Source organism: Oncorhynchus mykiss, chromosome 19, assembly GCF_013265735.2.
Source record: "Oncorhynchus mykiss isolate Arlee chromosome 19, USDA_OmykA_1.1, whole genome shotgun sequence".
In the NCBI taxonomy this organism is placed as follows: Eukaryota; Metazoa; Chordata; class Actinopteri; order Salmoniformes; family Salmonidae; genus Oncorhynchus; species Oncorhynchus mykiss.
Window position 1 is genome coordinate 15,324,283 of NC_048583.1, and position 16,271 is coordinate 15,340,553.

Consider the following 16,271-nt stretch of genomic DNA (forward strand, 5'->3'; position numbering starts at 1 on the left):
AAATAGCCAAGAAACTGAAGATCTCGTACAACGCTGTGTACAACGCTCCCTTCACAGAACAGCGCAAACTGGCCCTAACCAGAATATAAAGAGTGGGAGGCCCCGGTGCACAACTGAGCAAGAGGACAAGTATATTAGAGTGTCTAGTTTGAGAAACAGATGCCTCACAAGTCCTCAACTGGCAACTTCATTACATAGTACCCACAGAACACCAGTCTCAACGTCAACAATGAAGAGGCTCCGGGATGCTTGCCTTCTAGGCAGAGTTACAAAGAAAAAGCCCTATCTCAAACTGGCCAATAAAAAAATAAAGATTAAGATGGGCAAAATAACACAGACACTGGACAGAGGAACTCTGCCTAGAAGGCCAGCATCCCGGAGTCGCCTCTTCACTGTTGACGTTGAGACTGGTGTTTTGCGGGTACTATTTAATGAAGCTGCCATTCAAATACTTGAATCAGTTATAGAACTCATTGGCCTTTATGGTTGTGAGGTCTGGTGTCCACTCACCAACCAATAATTCACAAAATGGGACAAACACCAAATTGAGACTCTGCATGCAGAATTCTGAAAAAATATCCCCTGCGTACAACGTAAAACACCAAATAATGCATGCTGAGCAGAATTAGGCCAATATCCGCTAATGATCAAAATCCAGAAAATAACTGTTAAATTCTACAACCCCTTAAAAGGAAGCGATTCCCAAATCTTCCATAACAAAGTCATCACCTACAGAGAGATGAACCTGGAGAAGAGTCCCCAAACCAAGCTGGTCCTGGGGCTCTGTTCATAAACAGACCCCACAGAGCCCCAGGACAGCAACACAATTATACCCAACCAAATCATGAGACAAGAAAAAGATAATTATGTGACACATTGAAAATAATTAACAAAAAAACAGAGCAAACTAGAATGCTATTTGGCACGAAACAGAGAGAACACAGTGGCAGAATATCTGACCACTGTGACTGACCCAAAATTAAGGAAAGCTTTGACTATGTACAGACTCAGTGAGTATAGCCTTGCTATTGAGAGGTCACCATAGGCAGACCTGGCTCTCAGGAGAAGACAGGCTATGTGCACACTGCCTACAAAATGAGGTGGAAACTAAGTTGCATTTCCTAACCTTCTGCCAAATGTATGACCATATTAGAGACACATATTTCCCTCAGATTACACAGACCCACAAAGAATTTGAAAACCAAATCCAATTTTTATAAACTCCCATATCTATTGGGTGACATACCAGTGTGCAATCACAGCAGCAATATTTGTGACCTGTTGCCAAAAGGAAAGGGCAACCAGTGAAAAACAAACATCATTGTAAATACAACCCAGATGAGTTTATTTTCCCTTTTTTTTATTGTAACTAGTTAAACATCATTACAACACTGTATATAGACATATGACATTTGAAATGACTTTATTCTTTTGGAACTTGTGTGATTGTAACATTTACTGTTCACTTTTTATTGTTTATTTCACTTTTGTTTATCCATTTCACTTGCTTTGACAATGTAAACATGTTTCCCATGCCAATAAAGCCCATTGAATTGAATAGTGTCCCATCCTCCCAGCCTGGTGTAGGATCAAATGGGGTCAAGTAGCTAGTGGAATATTGATGAGTTTTTTTAATGGGTGTTGGATTAGTATGGCAATTTTTCAACGATGTGTAATGAACTCGCATTCCAAAACAGTAGGTGGAAACACGGAGCTAGATAAGAGGAATACATGAATAGCGGAGGCCGTGACCAACGGACGTAACATTTTGGGGAGAGCTTTTGCAGAGATGGGATGGTGGTTGGAAGAGCGCACTTGTTTGAAATTGAAAATTGTTTCGGTAGATTTTGATGAAGATTAACATCAAGACGAAGCAGCTGCTTTATAAGTGGGATGCACTGTTGAGCGCTGATTGTACGGAGATTGTGACAGCCGGTTTTATGACGTCCCTTTAGAAAGCTAGAACAAGATGTATGTCTGGAGCAGTACAGTATTATCACAAGGAGACGTTTACTTGCAATATGGAGGAGGAATGGAGGGGAAAAAGAGAGGCAGAGGAGGTCTGAGAGAGGAAGGAAGATGGTGAGCTTGAGTCGGTTAAAAATGGCGGAAAAAAGGGAGATGGTTTGTTAAAGAAGAATGGAAGAAAGTGTAAGCAGAGTGAGCTGAAGAGAATGCGGGTTGAGTATCTGAGGTGGTAGGTGTGGTGAATTTTTTAGCAATGGTTATCAACTGTACTGCAGGGATGGAACATAAGTCTCAGAAAATTGAGGTTGTGGTGGCAGCTGCAGAGAGGTATTTGGGTGTGCGAGACTTGACATCAGAAGAGTTACAGGGTGTGTTGAGTGGTGATGTTCCATCCTTTCAGATTGTTGGCATGAGGTAGGACTAATTAGATTTAAGTGGAGTAGGGTGGTGTTTATTTATTATGTTTTGTTGTTGTGATTTTAGTGTTAGATGGTAGGGTATTTGTAAAAATAATTTCAAGCAAAGTATAATGGAGTTGTACTCCAGTCGAGTAGGTTTCAGTAACACAACATATTGAATGCCAACCCCGTTAAACCTCTTCGAAGGGGAGGCTGTGAATGGCCCCACACTCCAGTACAGTAGGTGGCGTTGTATGCACCTCACGGTTGCGATCCGCCAATAATTTATCTTCTGTGCGTAAACGGAAGTGAGCGGTGACCAAGAATAATTTCCACGTTACCATTTTTGTTGTTATTTAGACGTTTATTAACACTCTGGAACTCAAAATATTATTAATTTAACTGTACAGCATCACACGTTTACCTCAGGTAGTCTTTAATTCACGTTGGAGACAGGACTTGGTTGATCTACGTTATCTAGATGCTAATGTTAGCTAACAATGGCGACCTGTATGATTTTTCACACTCAAATCGCCTCCATCATGGAGGTGCTAGCGAATGCAGCCGTGGCAGATATCTGTAAACTCGTAGACGACGACTATGCAGTGTTTCGTTTGGAAATAACTCAAAGCCAGAAAGAAAACAGGGCATTGCGGAGGAAACTACAGCTACTGGAACTGAAGGTGGCACGGGAGCGCGTCCTCGCCAGTCGTCCCAGTAGTGTCAAGATCCTCGACAAACACAGAGGAATGGCAAGAGGTACGTTTTGCAGGAGGCTGCGGGCCTCTCGCCCCGTTTTTCTCTGCGCATGTGTGACCTTAGATGCGTTATTAACCAGCATTCGGTCTTGTTCAGTTTTTGGATAGTTGCAATAATTCCCATGATTAATTAGCCAGATCTAATCAGATTATTTATTTACTGCAAGTACATTTATTTACTCATCGAAAAAAAAATGCATGGGACATAATCAATCTCTAATTAATATATCAAGGAGGTATGCGTGTTATCTTACATCCCTGCCAATTCTAGACACTTTCCGTATACCTATATTTTTGTACTAAATAGTATGCAAAAAAAGAGTATTCCGAATGCGTCATCTAATGTGCGATTGACTCCCGCCATTCGTTTGTATTGGTACAACGCAACAATTTTTCTGATTATCAGCTGTTGTCAAACACTCGAGTTAGAAAAGAGGAGTGAATTGTACTAGATAAAACGGCGAAATAAGTATACAATTTCAGTATGTCAATAGTAGTAATGACCGATATGACATTTTTGGCTGACACAGATATTTTCCTTGACAAAAAAATAAATGCAGATAACCCGATATTTAAAATATTTGCATCCTTTTAAGCATTCTAGTACAGGTAAACAGTTACACACACGTACACAGCGGTCTAAGGCACTTCATCTCATTGCAAGAGGCGTAACAACAGTCCCTGGTTCGAATCCAGGCTGTATATCACATGATTGGGAGTCCCATAGGGCGGCGCACAATTGGCCCACTGTTGTCCGGGCCGTCATTGTAAATAAGAGTTCTTAACTGACTTGCCTAGTTAAATAAAGGTTACACACACACCACACTGTTCAAATGTTATTTTGTTGGCATTTACGGATGTCCCCATTACCAGTAAAACATAATCAAAACCTATTTATTTAACTTACTTGCTGTGCTGTTTCGTTGTTCATTTGTTGAGTCGTCGTTTTATTCTCAACCAGGATTTCTATGGAACGCCGTTTGGGTCTTTGCGAGTCAAAAAAGATATGTCAAATAACACTATTTGACCAATCAGGACCTGAATATGACTGCACGTCACATAATTTAACACGTTAATTCGTTTTTTACGTAGTTATTACAATATCACTTATATTTCATATGTCACAACGATTCATCGATACGTATGCTAATGATGCTGGTAAAGTTGTCTCACACACCTACAGTACTGGTCATAAAAAAAAAAAAGCTAGCAAGCTCAAAAACATAGCAAAATGACAATCTGTTTCAGTAGCTATAGTTAGCTAGCTAACTAAACTCAGCAAAAAAAGAAACGTCCTCACTGTCAACTACGTTTATTTCCAGCAAACTTAACATGTGTAAATATTTGTATGAACATAACAAGATTCAACAACTGAGACATAAACTGAACAAGTTCCACAGACATGTGACTAACAGAAATTGAATAATGTGTCCCTGAACAAAGGGAACAAAATCCAAAGTAACAGTCAGTATCTGGTGTGGCCACCAGCTGCATTAAGTACTGCAGAGCATCTCCTCATGGACTGCACCATATTTCCCAGTTCTTGCTGTGAGATGTTACCCCACTCTTCCACCAAGGCACCTGCAAGTTCCCGGACATTTCTGGGGGGAATGGCCCTAGCCCTCACCCTCCGATCCAACAGGTCCGAGACGTGCTCAATGGGATTGAGATCCGGGCTCTTTGCTGGCCATGGCAAAACACTGACATTCCTGTCTTTCAGGAAATCACGCACAGAACGAGCAGTATGGCTGGTGGCATTGTCATGCTGGAGGGTCATGTCATGATGAGCCTGCAGGAAGGGTACCACATGAGGGAGGAGGATGTCTTCACTGTTAACGCACAGCGTTGAGATTGCCTGCAATGACAACAAGCTCAGTCCGATGATGCTGTGACACTGCCCCAGACCATGATGGACCCTCCACCTCCAAATCAATCCCGCTACAGAGTACAACAGGCATAGGTGTAACGCTCATTCCTTCGACGATAAACGCGACTCATCTGTGAAGAGTACTTTTTGCCAGTCCTGTTTGGTCCAGCGACGCTGGGTTTGTCCCCATAGGCGACGTTGTTGCCGGTGATGTCTGGTGAGGACCTGGCTTACAACAGGCCTACAACCCCTCAGTCCAGCCTCTCTCAGCCTATTGCGGACAGTCTGAGCACTGATGGAGAGATTGTGCGTTCCTGGTGTAACTCAGGCAGTTGTTGTTGCCATCCTGTACCTGTCCTGCAGGTGTGATGTTCGGATGTACCGATCCTGTACTGGTGTTGTTACATGTGGCCTGCCACTGCGAGGACAATCAGCTGTCCGTCCTTTCTCCCTGTAGCGCTGTCTTAGGCGTCTCAGAGTACGGACATTGCAATGTATTGCCCTGGCCACATTTGCAGTCCTCATGCCTCCTTGCAGCATGCCTAAGGCACGTTCACGCAGATGAACAGGGACCCTGGGCATCTTTCTTTTGGTGTTTTTCAGAGTCAGTAGAAAGGCCTCTTTAGTGTCCTAAGTTTTCATAACTGTGACCTTAATTGCCAACCCTCTGTAAGCTGTTAGTGTCTTAATGACCGTTCCACAGGTGCATGTTCATTAATTATTTATGGTTCATTGAACAAGAATGGGAAACAGTGTTTAAACCATTTACAATGAAGATCTGTGAAGTTATTTGGATTTTTACAAATTATCTTTGAAAGACGTCCTGAAAAGGAGACGTTTCTTTTTTGCTGAGTTTATATAGCTAGGTGTCATCATCTAAAATAACCCTAATTTATAAGACAGTTCTTATTTGATTAATGGTGGTCGGACCCATCTAGGTGAAGCTAGCCACAATAAGGATTAGCCACAATAGTGGACTTAGTGGACTTTTATCCTTCAAAATAAAAGTATTGCATAATTCTACTGTTTGTATTACTTTGCATCACTGTCAATTACATACTTTTTTTTTTAAGGCAAACCGCAAATTCCACTATTGTGTTTAATTCTTATTGTGGCTAGCTTCACAACACATAACCTGGTCCGGTTGAGCATCACTTGCCAGATGAAGCTAGCTGGCTGCTTATAACATTAGCTTTGGGTAACAGGGTTAAGTAGCTGGATAGCTATTTATTTTCATAAACTGAAGTTTGTTGGTAAAATGAGATGTGCAGGCGGACGAGTCGGTCAAGGATCGATTCGGACAAAGTGATCTATTGTATGACAAGTGACAGTTTATTCAGAGTAAAGATATCTGGTACAGCATGCATGGGCTCTGTCAAGTAACTCCGAGTGAGCTAAAAGAGAGAGCCCCTAATACAGTTTGTTTACATATTTTATACAGCACAGAAAGTAGGTTGAGTCTTGAAGTTCTGGTTCTATGGTTGGTTCAGGTCCAGGCGTAGTCTCCGATGATTGGCTCCTGCAGTCCATCGCTTCAGCCGTTGCTCAATGTCCTTGTTGTCTTCTTGAGTCCAGGGTGGGTGTGTGTGTGTGTGTGTCCTAGATAAGTTATAATCTTGTGCAGCATGTGTGTGTCTTGAGTTTGTGTGTCTTAATGTATGTGTAGTTCCTGTTTTCCCATATCCAGCCGTTGGCCGATACTGAGACTAAGGCATTGTGGTTGGGCCAGTTCCTGTTTATGTGCTGTGAGTGGAGACATCAGCCTGCTTGTGTCAGCGTTATTGAGTGCTGTTTCCTATTGAGTAATACTTGGTAGACAGATGAAGTTAGTATGCTGAAGTTAATATGTTATAGCAAAAGGCCTGGTTATAATGAACACAGCTAAGTGCTCATGCTTACAAATCCCTCTCTTCACGTCTACAAAGACGTGACAATGTACTAGAAACTTTCTCAGGGAGAAAGTTTGGTAGTCCCTCTCTTCACGTCTCCCAAGAGACGTGACAAATCAATAAGGCACAAGCAGAAGCATAAGCGGATAATACCATCATGTTCTCCATCCACATCTCAACATGTACTAAGTTGGCTACCAGCCACCTAGGAAATTCCAACCCTTATTAACAGACTGGGGAACAACGCCTCAAAAAGGAATATGGTAGCAAAAATAGAAAAAGTAGATTCCCTCTCTAGACAGCGGTGTGGTCAATGGTCTGATACACAATCCCATCCTCCGGGACCAGATCAACATAGTCATCCTCTGCCAAGAGAGGATACATCTGAGCCGGAGCGCTAGGGTCAATAGCCTTAATTATCACCTTATTGGTAAGCGAGCGAATACATGGAATGCAACAGCACCCACACAAAACCAGAATAGCCGAAAAAACAGAAATAGAAACTAAAATAGAGGAAACGAGAGTCTTGTATTTACCAAAGGCATCCATCCAGGAGTCCCACATAGAGTTGTCAATACCAGAGTGAGATTTCATTTTACCATTAAGAGTCCTAAGACCCTTTAGAGCCACAGTCAAGCTTCCATCACTAGCAGTGTTATTAGGGATAAAAGTACAGCATTGTTCTCCAAACATAGAACAGACACCTCCTTTCTCAGCTAGGAGCATGTCAACTGCAATACGATTCTGGAAGGCCATAAGGCTGGTTGCAGCCAGTTGACCATGGACGGCTTCAAAACCTTGCTGTGTCCAGTTGCCCAATTTCTGAACATTAAAATGTATATAGTTAATTCGATCTATATTTTTGTTGATGGTACACCACCAGCAAATAGAGGATTCAAACCCAGCAGAAATCTGGTTAACAAGTTTATACTCATCCGGGACCCCTCTGGGAACTCCTATGGCGTCTATATACGTAGGGTCACCACCATCAGATCTAGCCGTCCTCTTTTTCCTGGACGGGAAGGCATCCTTTTGAAATTGAGCCACCAACTCAGTCACACCTATTGGGTATACTGAAATGGGAAGAAGCAGAGAGACAAGAGCACAAAGGCCAGTAGAATTCTTTGGGAACTGCCCAAACAACCGCTTACCACCGCACCACCACCAGACATCTGCTCTGGCGACAACTGTAAGGGGAGAATTAGGAAAGTAAGTAGCATTACACCAGTGGGGTGGGACAGTACCTAAATCTGGAGGTCCTCGGGTCATGTTCACACATGTGAAATTCCCTTCAGCAACATCTGAGGAGAAGATCGGTGCCTGTCTGCCCTTTACTAGTGGATAAACCTTATCCCAGGAAGAACAATTCTGGGGTGGGTTATTAAATCTCATAACAGGGAAAACACAATTGACAGGTAAGGCTGCAGGCACAATACGAAGGAGAGGCCTAGCTCCCATACATACCACACAGTCAGTACGGGCCGCCTTTCCAGCTTCTTCAGTCAGTAGTAACCAATTATTGGAGAAACCTGAGACTCCAGAAGCCATCAGGATGGAATCATCCACGGGATAGGCGGGATACACAGAGTAGCTGACCTAATCAATTCTGCAGTACATTCAAAGTCATTATTCTGAACGTGACGTTTAGACAGAACATGCGTATCCGAGAATATAGAAGCATTGGTCATATTTAACCGAGTAGTCTGTTTCTGGTCGGTAATTACACGCTGGGCTGCCCATAACATTACTCCCAATGTCAACACAACATTGACTACAATTAGGACAAACAATGGGCCAGAACAACCCAGTCTTTCCCATGGTCTCCTACTTCTCCTAGCCCATGGTGCTACTCTAGAGTCCCTATCATCTGAAGATGGGAGTATCCTCCACATGATCAGACGGGAGGGATGTCAGAATTTGAATTCGAATTGGATGTGATTAAATCACTTCTTACTTCAGCCAGAGGTCTGGCAGGGGTTGGGGCTGGTGTACAATGTGTCAGGTGGTGCCAAGGTGCGCCTGATTTACCTTTGACCTGGACTGAGTGTGAAGTAACCTCCTTCACTTCGTACGGTCCAGTCCACCTGGGATCAGCCCACTTTCTCTTGTGGACCTTGATCCTTACCCAGTCTCCAACTTTTACCCTTGGTTGTTCCGGTACGTCAGTCAGCTCCCCCTCTGCGACACGGTGTATCTGTTTGGAGAGAGCTGCAGACAATTCCGTCAATTTCTTCACATAGTCAGACATCCCTATCTGGTGCACATCAAGAGGGGGCATATGACCTCCCTCTCTTGGTGGCCCTGGCATTACTCTACCTGTCATTATTTCATGGGGTGAGAGATGTGTCCCTGCACCTGGTGAGGACCTCATGGCCATCAGTGCCAGGGGCAGGGCTTCCACCCAGGTCAATTTGGTTCCTGCACATACTTTAGCTATTTTAGCTTTCAGAGTCTGATTACAGCGTTCCACAAGGCCCTGCGATTGCGGCCTATACACAGAGCCAAACTTGTGAATAATGCCAAACCTCTCCTCCACCTGTCTCAGGTGCTGATTTGAGAAGTGGGACCCATTGTCGGACCTGATTTGTCGAGGAACCCCATACCTGGGTATAAGTTCCTTTTGTAGCCACTTAATGACTGACTTCGCATCCTCCTTTGCTGTAGGAATGGCCTCTACCCACTTAGAGAATCTGTCTACCATTACTAGCAAATATCTCTTTCCTCCCTTCACTTGATCTGCTCCCATGTCTGTAAAATCTATGCTGATGTCTTGAAAACAGGCATTAGGTACCGGATAGTGACCCATTGGTGTTTGGTAAGGTTTCTTTGGATTGTGACTTCCACAGATGTCACAACTGTCACAGAACAAATCTGTCATTTCTTTCATGTAAGGATGCCACCACACGTAAGAGACTCTCTGTAGAGTCTTCAGTTTCCCTTCGTGTGTTAGTCCATGTGCTTCTCTGATTAGTTCAGGGCAGAGGTTTGCAGGGGCCACTAGTCTGCCATCATGGCATCGCCACAGTTCATCAGGGTCTGTGTTCCGCATTAAGTTGTAGGGCAGCTTGCCATACTTCATCAGTTGTCACTCTTTGTAGCTCATCTTCGTCCTCTTCCTCAGGCTCGTTGTGTGAATGGGTATATTCACGTTGGACATCCACTTCAGGGCAGGAATGCTCATGCTCCCCACTGTAGACAGTAGTTCCCCTGGTTCTTTCGTTCAGGTGGGATCTGGCTGACCCAACACTTCGAGATGCAGGGGATCTGATGGAGTCTGGTAGCTCTCTGAACTGAATGGAAGGTTTTGACTGAAAGGAGTGAGACGTGAGTGTCTGATAACTTGATGGCTGCAGTAGGCTGGTGTTCATTAAGGGTTCTTGGGAAAATTTGAGTGACTTACATGAGTCACGGCTCCTTTCTCCCATAGGTCTCCGTCCTTCTCCACATTCTTGTAGGCTTCGTCCCTCATGGAGTGTGGACACCAATTCGCCTTCTAGAGAGCAGGGGGTGGAGGGTTGTCCTACCTCCTCACAGTCTATATAGCCTCCAGTCAAATGCATTGACACCTGTCCCTGTAGCAGGCCTTCCTCGATGTGGAGAACTGGTGCCTGGATGGAGGGGGCTGAGGGAGCTTGGGTTGTCAATGAATATGGTGGTGGGTGAGTGACATCTTCTGGTAGCTTCGGGTATAAACGTGGCACAGGAGTGGGGGAGACTGCTGCAGGGGCCAATTTGACTTCGTCACTCCTCTGTTTCGCCTCCATTGATGGCTCCGCCTCTGCCCCAGCCACTACCCCCATCACTTCCGTTTTTTTGTTCAGTTGTGCTCTACGGGTCTCCTCGATAGCCCAAGTGCCTATTTTCAATTCAGCTTCTGCTTTCTCTCTCTGTTTAGTCCCTTCCTTCTTGAATACATGCAACTTGTTCTGTTCTATCTCCCTGTCTTTAGGTTCCTGTAATGCTTCACGCAACTCGCCTTCCATTGTGCTAAGCTGAACCCTATTTGGAGTTCCCCCTACTAAATAACCTGCCTGTGTCCACTTCAACTTCAACCCTTCCCAAACCTTCTTTATTGACTTCCACTGTTCCTTTCCTCCTGACCTATCTTGCATACGTTGATCTAGAAAATCATTGAATTTTAATTTTGGAGGTTGCGGAGTCGCCATTTTAGTTTAATAATAATTACGTGTTTTTTTAGAAATATTTTGTACACTCTTTGGATATACTTAGCCCGTCACTGGCTCGTGCCAGTGATGTATTCTTAGGAGACACTATTACTCGTACTCTGTCTTAACTCAGAGCCTCTCCGTCATATATCCAGAATTTTAAACAATAATGTTTTAATGATTAAACACGAGCCCCCAATTCAGGAAATTATTATCAACACAGATTTTTTTTTTTTTTTTTGAATTTAGGAAATACTTTGCTCACAATAATTTTAAATAATGGTAATAATATCAGGGACTTGTGAAACGCCGTTTACATTTAGTCTATAGTCAACACACAAATATTATTACATGGACATAGTTTTAAACACAATTGATCAATTTGAACATCTCATTCTATGACATTACACATTAGTACATTTATCACATTAATTCTGGCCACAACACAAAGCGGACTTTTCAGTCCAACATACCTTAATCATACATTAATCTATTGTAGACACCTCACCGGACACTACCAGCTATTGGATTTTAACCTCACCGGACACTACCGGCTATTGGTTCTATCTAAAACACTAATTGGATTTATCTTTTGCAGATGAATGATCGAATCATACTCAGATGTTAATGATAAAACTGATCACGCCCTTTTTCAGACGCCCGAACGAATATCACTTATACATAGAATATAATCCTGGTCACATCAATACTCAATAATAGACCACCTTACCAGACACAGCTGGACCGGTCACTAGCCGGACTATCGGTGAAAATCTATCCTAGACTATATTATTTATTCCTTACTGGTGTCTGCCACCAGACCGTTCACAGCCGGACTATCAGAATATTCTATTAATATTAGGTCTACTACTACATATCCCTTACCGGTGTCTGCCACCGGACCGTTCTCATGCCGGACTATCGGAATATTCTAACTACTTATCCCTTACCGGTGTCTGCCACCGGACCGTTCTCATGCCGGACTATCGGGATATTCTAATTACCACATATGTTTACTTCACTGTCAATTTCAAGTCCATTATTTATATAAAATTTACACAAAAATTCTTACCCACACTCGGTACTACTGATCGTAATTTGGTATGACTATTCGACAATATGCAAAGTTTGATATAACAGGTTTTGCTTACCTTATTTTGTGGTCGACCAGAGATCAGTTTCCCGAGTTGAGCAGAATTGTTGTCCACCCCCGAATGGTTTCACCCGTCCTCCACGAACCGTCCTTTCACCAATTCGCCCCCTCACACTCACATCAACCACTCAGGACTGGGTCGTTAGTTAACCATCCTCTGCTACCATAAATTCTGTTGATAAAATGAGATGTGCAGGCGGACGAGTCGGTCAAGGATCGATTCGGACAAAGTGATCTATTGTATGACAAGTGACAGTTTATTCAGAGTAAAGATATCTGGTACAGCATGCATGGGCTCTGTCAAGTAACTCCGAGTGAGCTAAAAGAGAGAGCCCCTAATACAGTTTGTTTACATATTTTATACAGCACAGAAAGTAGGTTGAGTCTTGAAGTTCTGGTTCTATGGTTGGTTCAGGTCCAGGCGTAGTCTCCGATGATTGGCTCCTGCAGTCCATCGCTTCAGTCGTTGCTCAATGTCCTTGTTGTCTTCTTGAGTCCAGGGTGGGTGTGTGTGTGTGTGTGTCCTAGATAAGTTATAATCTTGTGCAGCATGTGTGTGTCTTGAGTTTGTGTGTCTTAATGTATGTGTAGTTCCTGTTTTCCCATATCCAGCCGTTGGCCGATACTGAGACTAAGGCATTGTGGTTGGGCCAGTTCCTGTTTATGTGCTGTGAGTGGAGACATCAGCCTGCTTGTGTCAGCGTTATTGAGTGCTGTTTCCTATTGAGTAATACTTGGTAGACAGATGAAGTTAGTATGCTGAAGTTAATATGTTATAGCAAAAGGCCTGGTTATAATGAACACAGCTAAGTGCTCATGCTTACAAGTTCAATTTCAATAGGTGAACAACAAGTGGCAACCTAGCTAATACTTACTCACAAGGATTCCTAAATCATTGCTAAGAATAATGAAAATGACTGCAGTTTCTTCTGGTCATTGTTTTCAGGCTGGTTGTATTGGTACAAAGCTAAAGCTAGCTACCCCAGAAGTTGCGGTCGAACAAATGATGCTTTATTACCAACGCGGTATTGTAAACATATCGTTCGTGGTCGGTGTTTTCTTGTTTGCAGACTTTTTTTGTACAGCTTTGACAGTGCTACTTTATCTTTTTTGACACGCAAATACCCAAACAGCTTTACACAGTATGCATGTTATGAAGCTAATAGCAGTGACACTATTACTGTGTAACTCCGGTAACATCTGAAAAATAGAGTACTTGGTAGTGTGTACTGGTGCTTGACCAGTCGGCGAAAGCCAACATCGCCCACGACAGGGAATGGTTGATTGTCAAGGGCAATGAATTCCATTATCTTGGCTTTAATGGATTTCGCCTTTGAGTTGTCGAGCTGAAATTGTATTACTCTTTCAAATGACTGCTCGACGTGGCGTCATTATGTCATGTACCTACGTTATATTGGTATGCACGGTAGCTTTGACATCGGCTTTTAACATCGCCGTTAAACTAGACATCGGGCTAATACCGATGTTGCCATTTTTAGCTAATACCGGTCGACGTTCACCGATATATCGTGCATCCCTAGTCAATAGTGTACAATATACCGTTGAGCATTGACAGTAGCTAACCTAACCACCTCTTTTTCCCCCAATCACACTGTCAGGTGAAGGACATCAAACTGGAGGCCAGAGGAGCTTTGTGAAGCCAGCAGGACGCAATACATGGAGAGATGACCAACCAATCACTGTTGATGAGGGGAGTGGAACCTCAACCCAGCACGTTATTGTGATAGAGGTTAGTGTAATTGTTGCATATAAAATGTTACTTTGAACAGCATATCAAATGTGGGCAGTTTATTTCAGAAAGGCTCCCCTCAGCTATTCACTTCCTTACATGTACATCCTTATTTATCTGCCATAGGGGAGCTTGTGAGACTTCCCTACAACATTGTTATCCTTTACAAATCATGTAACGGTAATAACCTCCTCTTCTTGTGTCAGTCTGTAGATGCAGAGGCTGCAGGGCCTGGGGTCAAGCTGGAGAGGTCTGAGGGAGAGGACCCAGGGCAAAGCAGAGACATCCAGACTGGTGTGCTCCCTGTAGCCACAGAGGACCCCACCACCACGCCGCCCAGAACCCGACGCAGCATCACGGCGGTCAATGGAACGCCGGCCGCTGTCCTCAAGTCCGAGACAGACACTGAGACCATAACTGTAGCACAAAGGCTTTTACAAACAGGATCTGACCACAGATCAGATCCAGAGAGACTGGGTGTGGGGCCACTGGACTGTCCTCCTGCTCCTGGCTCAGAGTACTTACCAGTATTTCACCACAGCCAGAAGACTGTTAATTCCTGTGGAAATACTGATGGTGATGCGTTAGACACTGGCGGTGATGATCTGTCTTGTTTTTACACGACAGAGATGGACCCTGGCAACATATCCTTGGGTTTAGAGAGACAGACTGATCTTTCTAGAGGGGACTGGAACCGATACAGTAGTAGTGTATACTCTGAAGGGTGCCTAGATAAGAAAGGAGAGGTTATAGCGTTAGATGAAGTGAAAGTGGAGGGCGACGCTCCTCTTACATGGAATGCAGATGAGACTACCTTAGGAGAAGGACACTCACAAGGCAGAGATTTCTTAGATTACAGGGAAAGCTTAGAGACAAATCCAAATGTCTCAAGCATCTCCCCTTTACACACGCTCAGTGATCGTGCCCCAGTGTCCACGTCGAAGGGGCCTTCCGATTCACATGGCATCCTTTTCGATCAGGTATTGAACTCAAACAACAGGGCTAGAGCCCAGTCTCATGGAAGGGGAGCAACATCAGGCAGTAGTAAAGAGAAACGGTTCCTCTGCATGTTCTGTAACAAAGGCTTCAGCTGCCTCCAGAAGGTGGAGATCCACCAGAGGGTCCACACAGGTGTGAAACCCTTCAGCTGTACCCAATGTGACATGCGCTTTGCTGAGGCTGGCAGCCTGAAGAGACACCAGAGGGTCCACACAGGGGAGAAACCCTACAGCTGTACCCAGTGTCACATGCGCTTCACCCAGGCTGGCAGCCTGAAGAGGCACCTGAAGGTCCACATGGGAGAAAGGCTGTTTGCCTGAGGTTCTCAGAGAGGAGCTACCTCAGGATACCCTAGCAGAAAAACTATTCTACTTCCATAGCTTATTACGTTTAGATCAAACCCTGCATTAAAGACAAAGATTAATTTTCATTGTAGTGAGCAGAAAAGATCCACAGATGCATTTCGAATAACGAGAGTCAAATATTTCATTGTTGAATATTCCTGGGAAGTATATTGTATCCAGACATTGTGTGATATACACTGAGTGTACAAAACATTAAGAACACATTGCTAATATCGAGTTGCACCCCCCCTTTTGCCCTCAAAACAACCTCAATTAGTCGGACATGGACTCGAAAGCGTTCCACAGGGATGTCGGCCCATGCTGACTCTAATGCGTCAGACAGTTATCAAGTTGGCTGTATGTCCTCTAGGTGGTGGACCATTCTTGATACACACACGGATAACTGTTGACCGTGAAAAACACAGCTGCGTTGCAGTTCTTGACACAAACCGGTGCGCCTGGCACCTACTACCATACCTCCTTTAATGGCACTTACATATTGTCTTTCCCATTCACCCTCTGAATGGCACACATACACAATCCATTTCTCAATTGTCTCCAGGCTTAAAAATCCTTCTTTAACCTGTCTCCTCCCCTTCATATACACTGATTGAAGTGGATTTAACAGCTAACATCAATAAGACAGCTTTCACCTGGTCAGTCTGTCATGGAATGAGCAGGTGATCTTAATGTTTTGTACACTCAGTGTATAAAGAACATAAGCCTAAAAAGTCTACATATTGTATGTGTACTGTGTAGGCTATATGATGTTTACAAATGCCTATTACATTACATCCATTGAACTGCTTTCCCAAGACACTTTTAATGAATAGAATTTATCAAGTTCATGCAGATTTTTAGTTGAGATGTGTATATGTGGTTTTCATATGGTGTATTTAACACTTATGTTTAATGAACATAAAATGATATTTTTCTAAGGCGATCATTGAGACTCTTTAGTATACATCACATCTGATTT

At 43.5% G+C, this 16,271-nt stretch overlaps 1 protein-coding gene across 1 annotated transcript; it reads left to right on the top strand.

Annotated features, from left to right (window-relative positions):
- The first annotated feature begins 1,656 nt into the window (after positions 1-1,656).
- On the top strand, positions 1,657-16,235 carry LOC110498538 (zinc finger and BTB domain-containing protein 18-like). The gene is made up of 3 exons (XM_021575207.2): positions 1,657-3,125; positions 13,819-13,949; positions 14,156-16,235. Exons 1-3 carry the CDS (start codon positions 2,867-2,869, stop codon positions 15,266-15,268), a joined length of 1,503 nt encoding a protein of 500 aa, XP_021430882.2. The 5' UTR covers positions 1,657-2,866; the 3' UTR covers positions 15,269-16,235.
- The last annotated feature ends 36 nt before the right edge of the window (positions 16,236-16,271 follow it).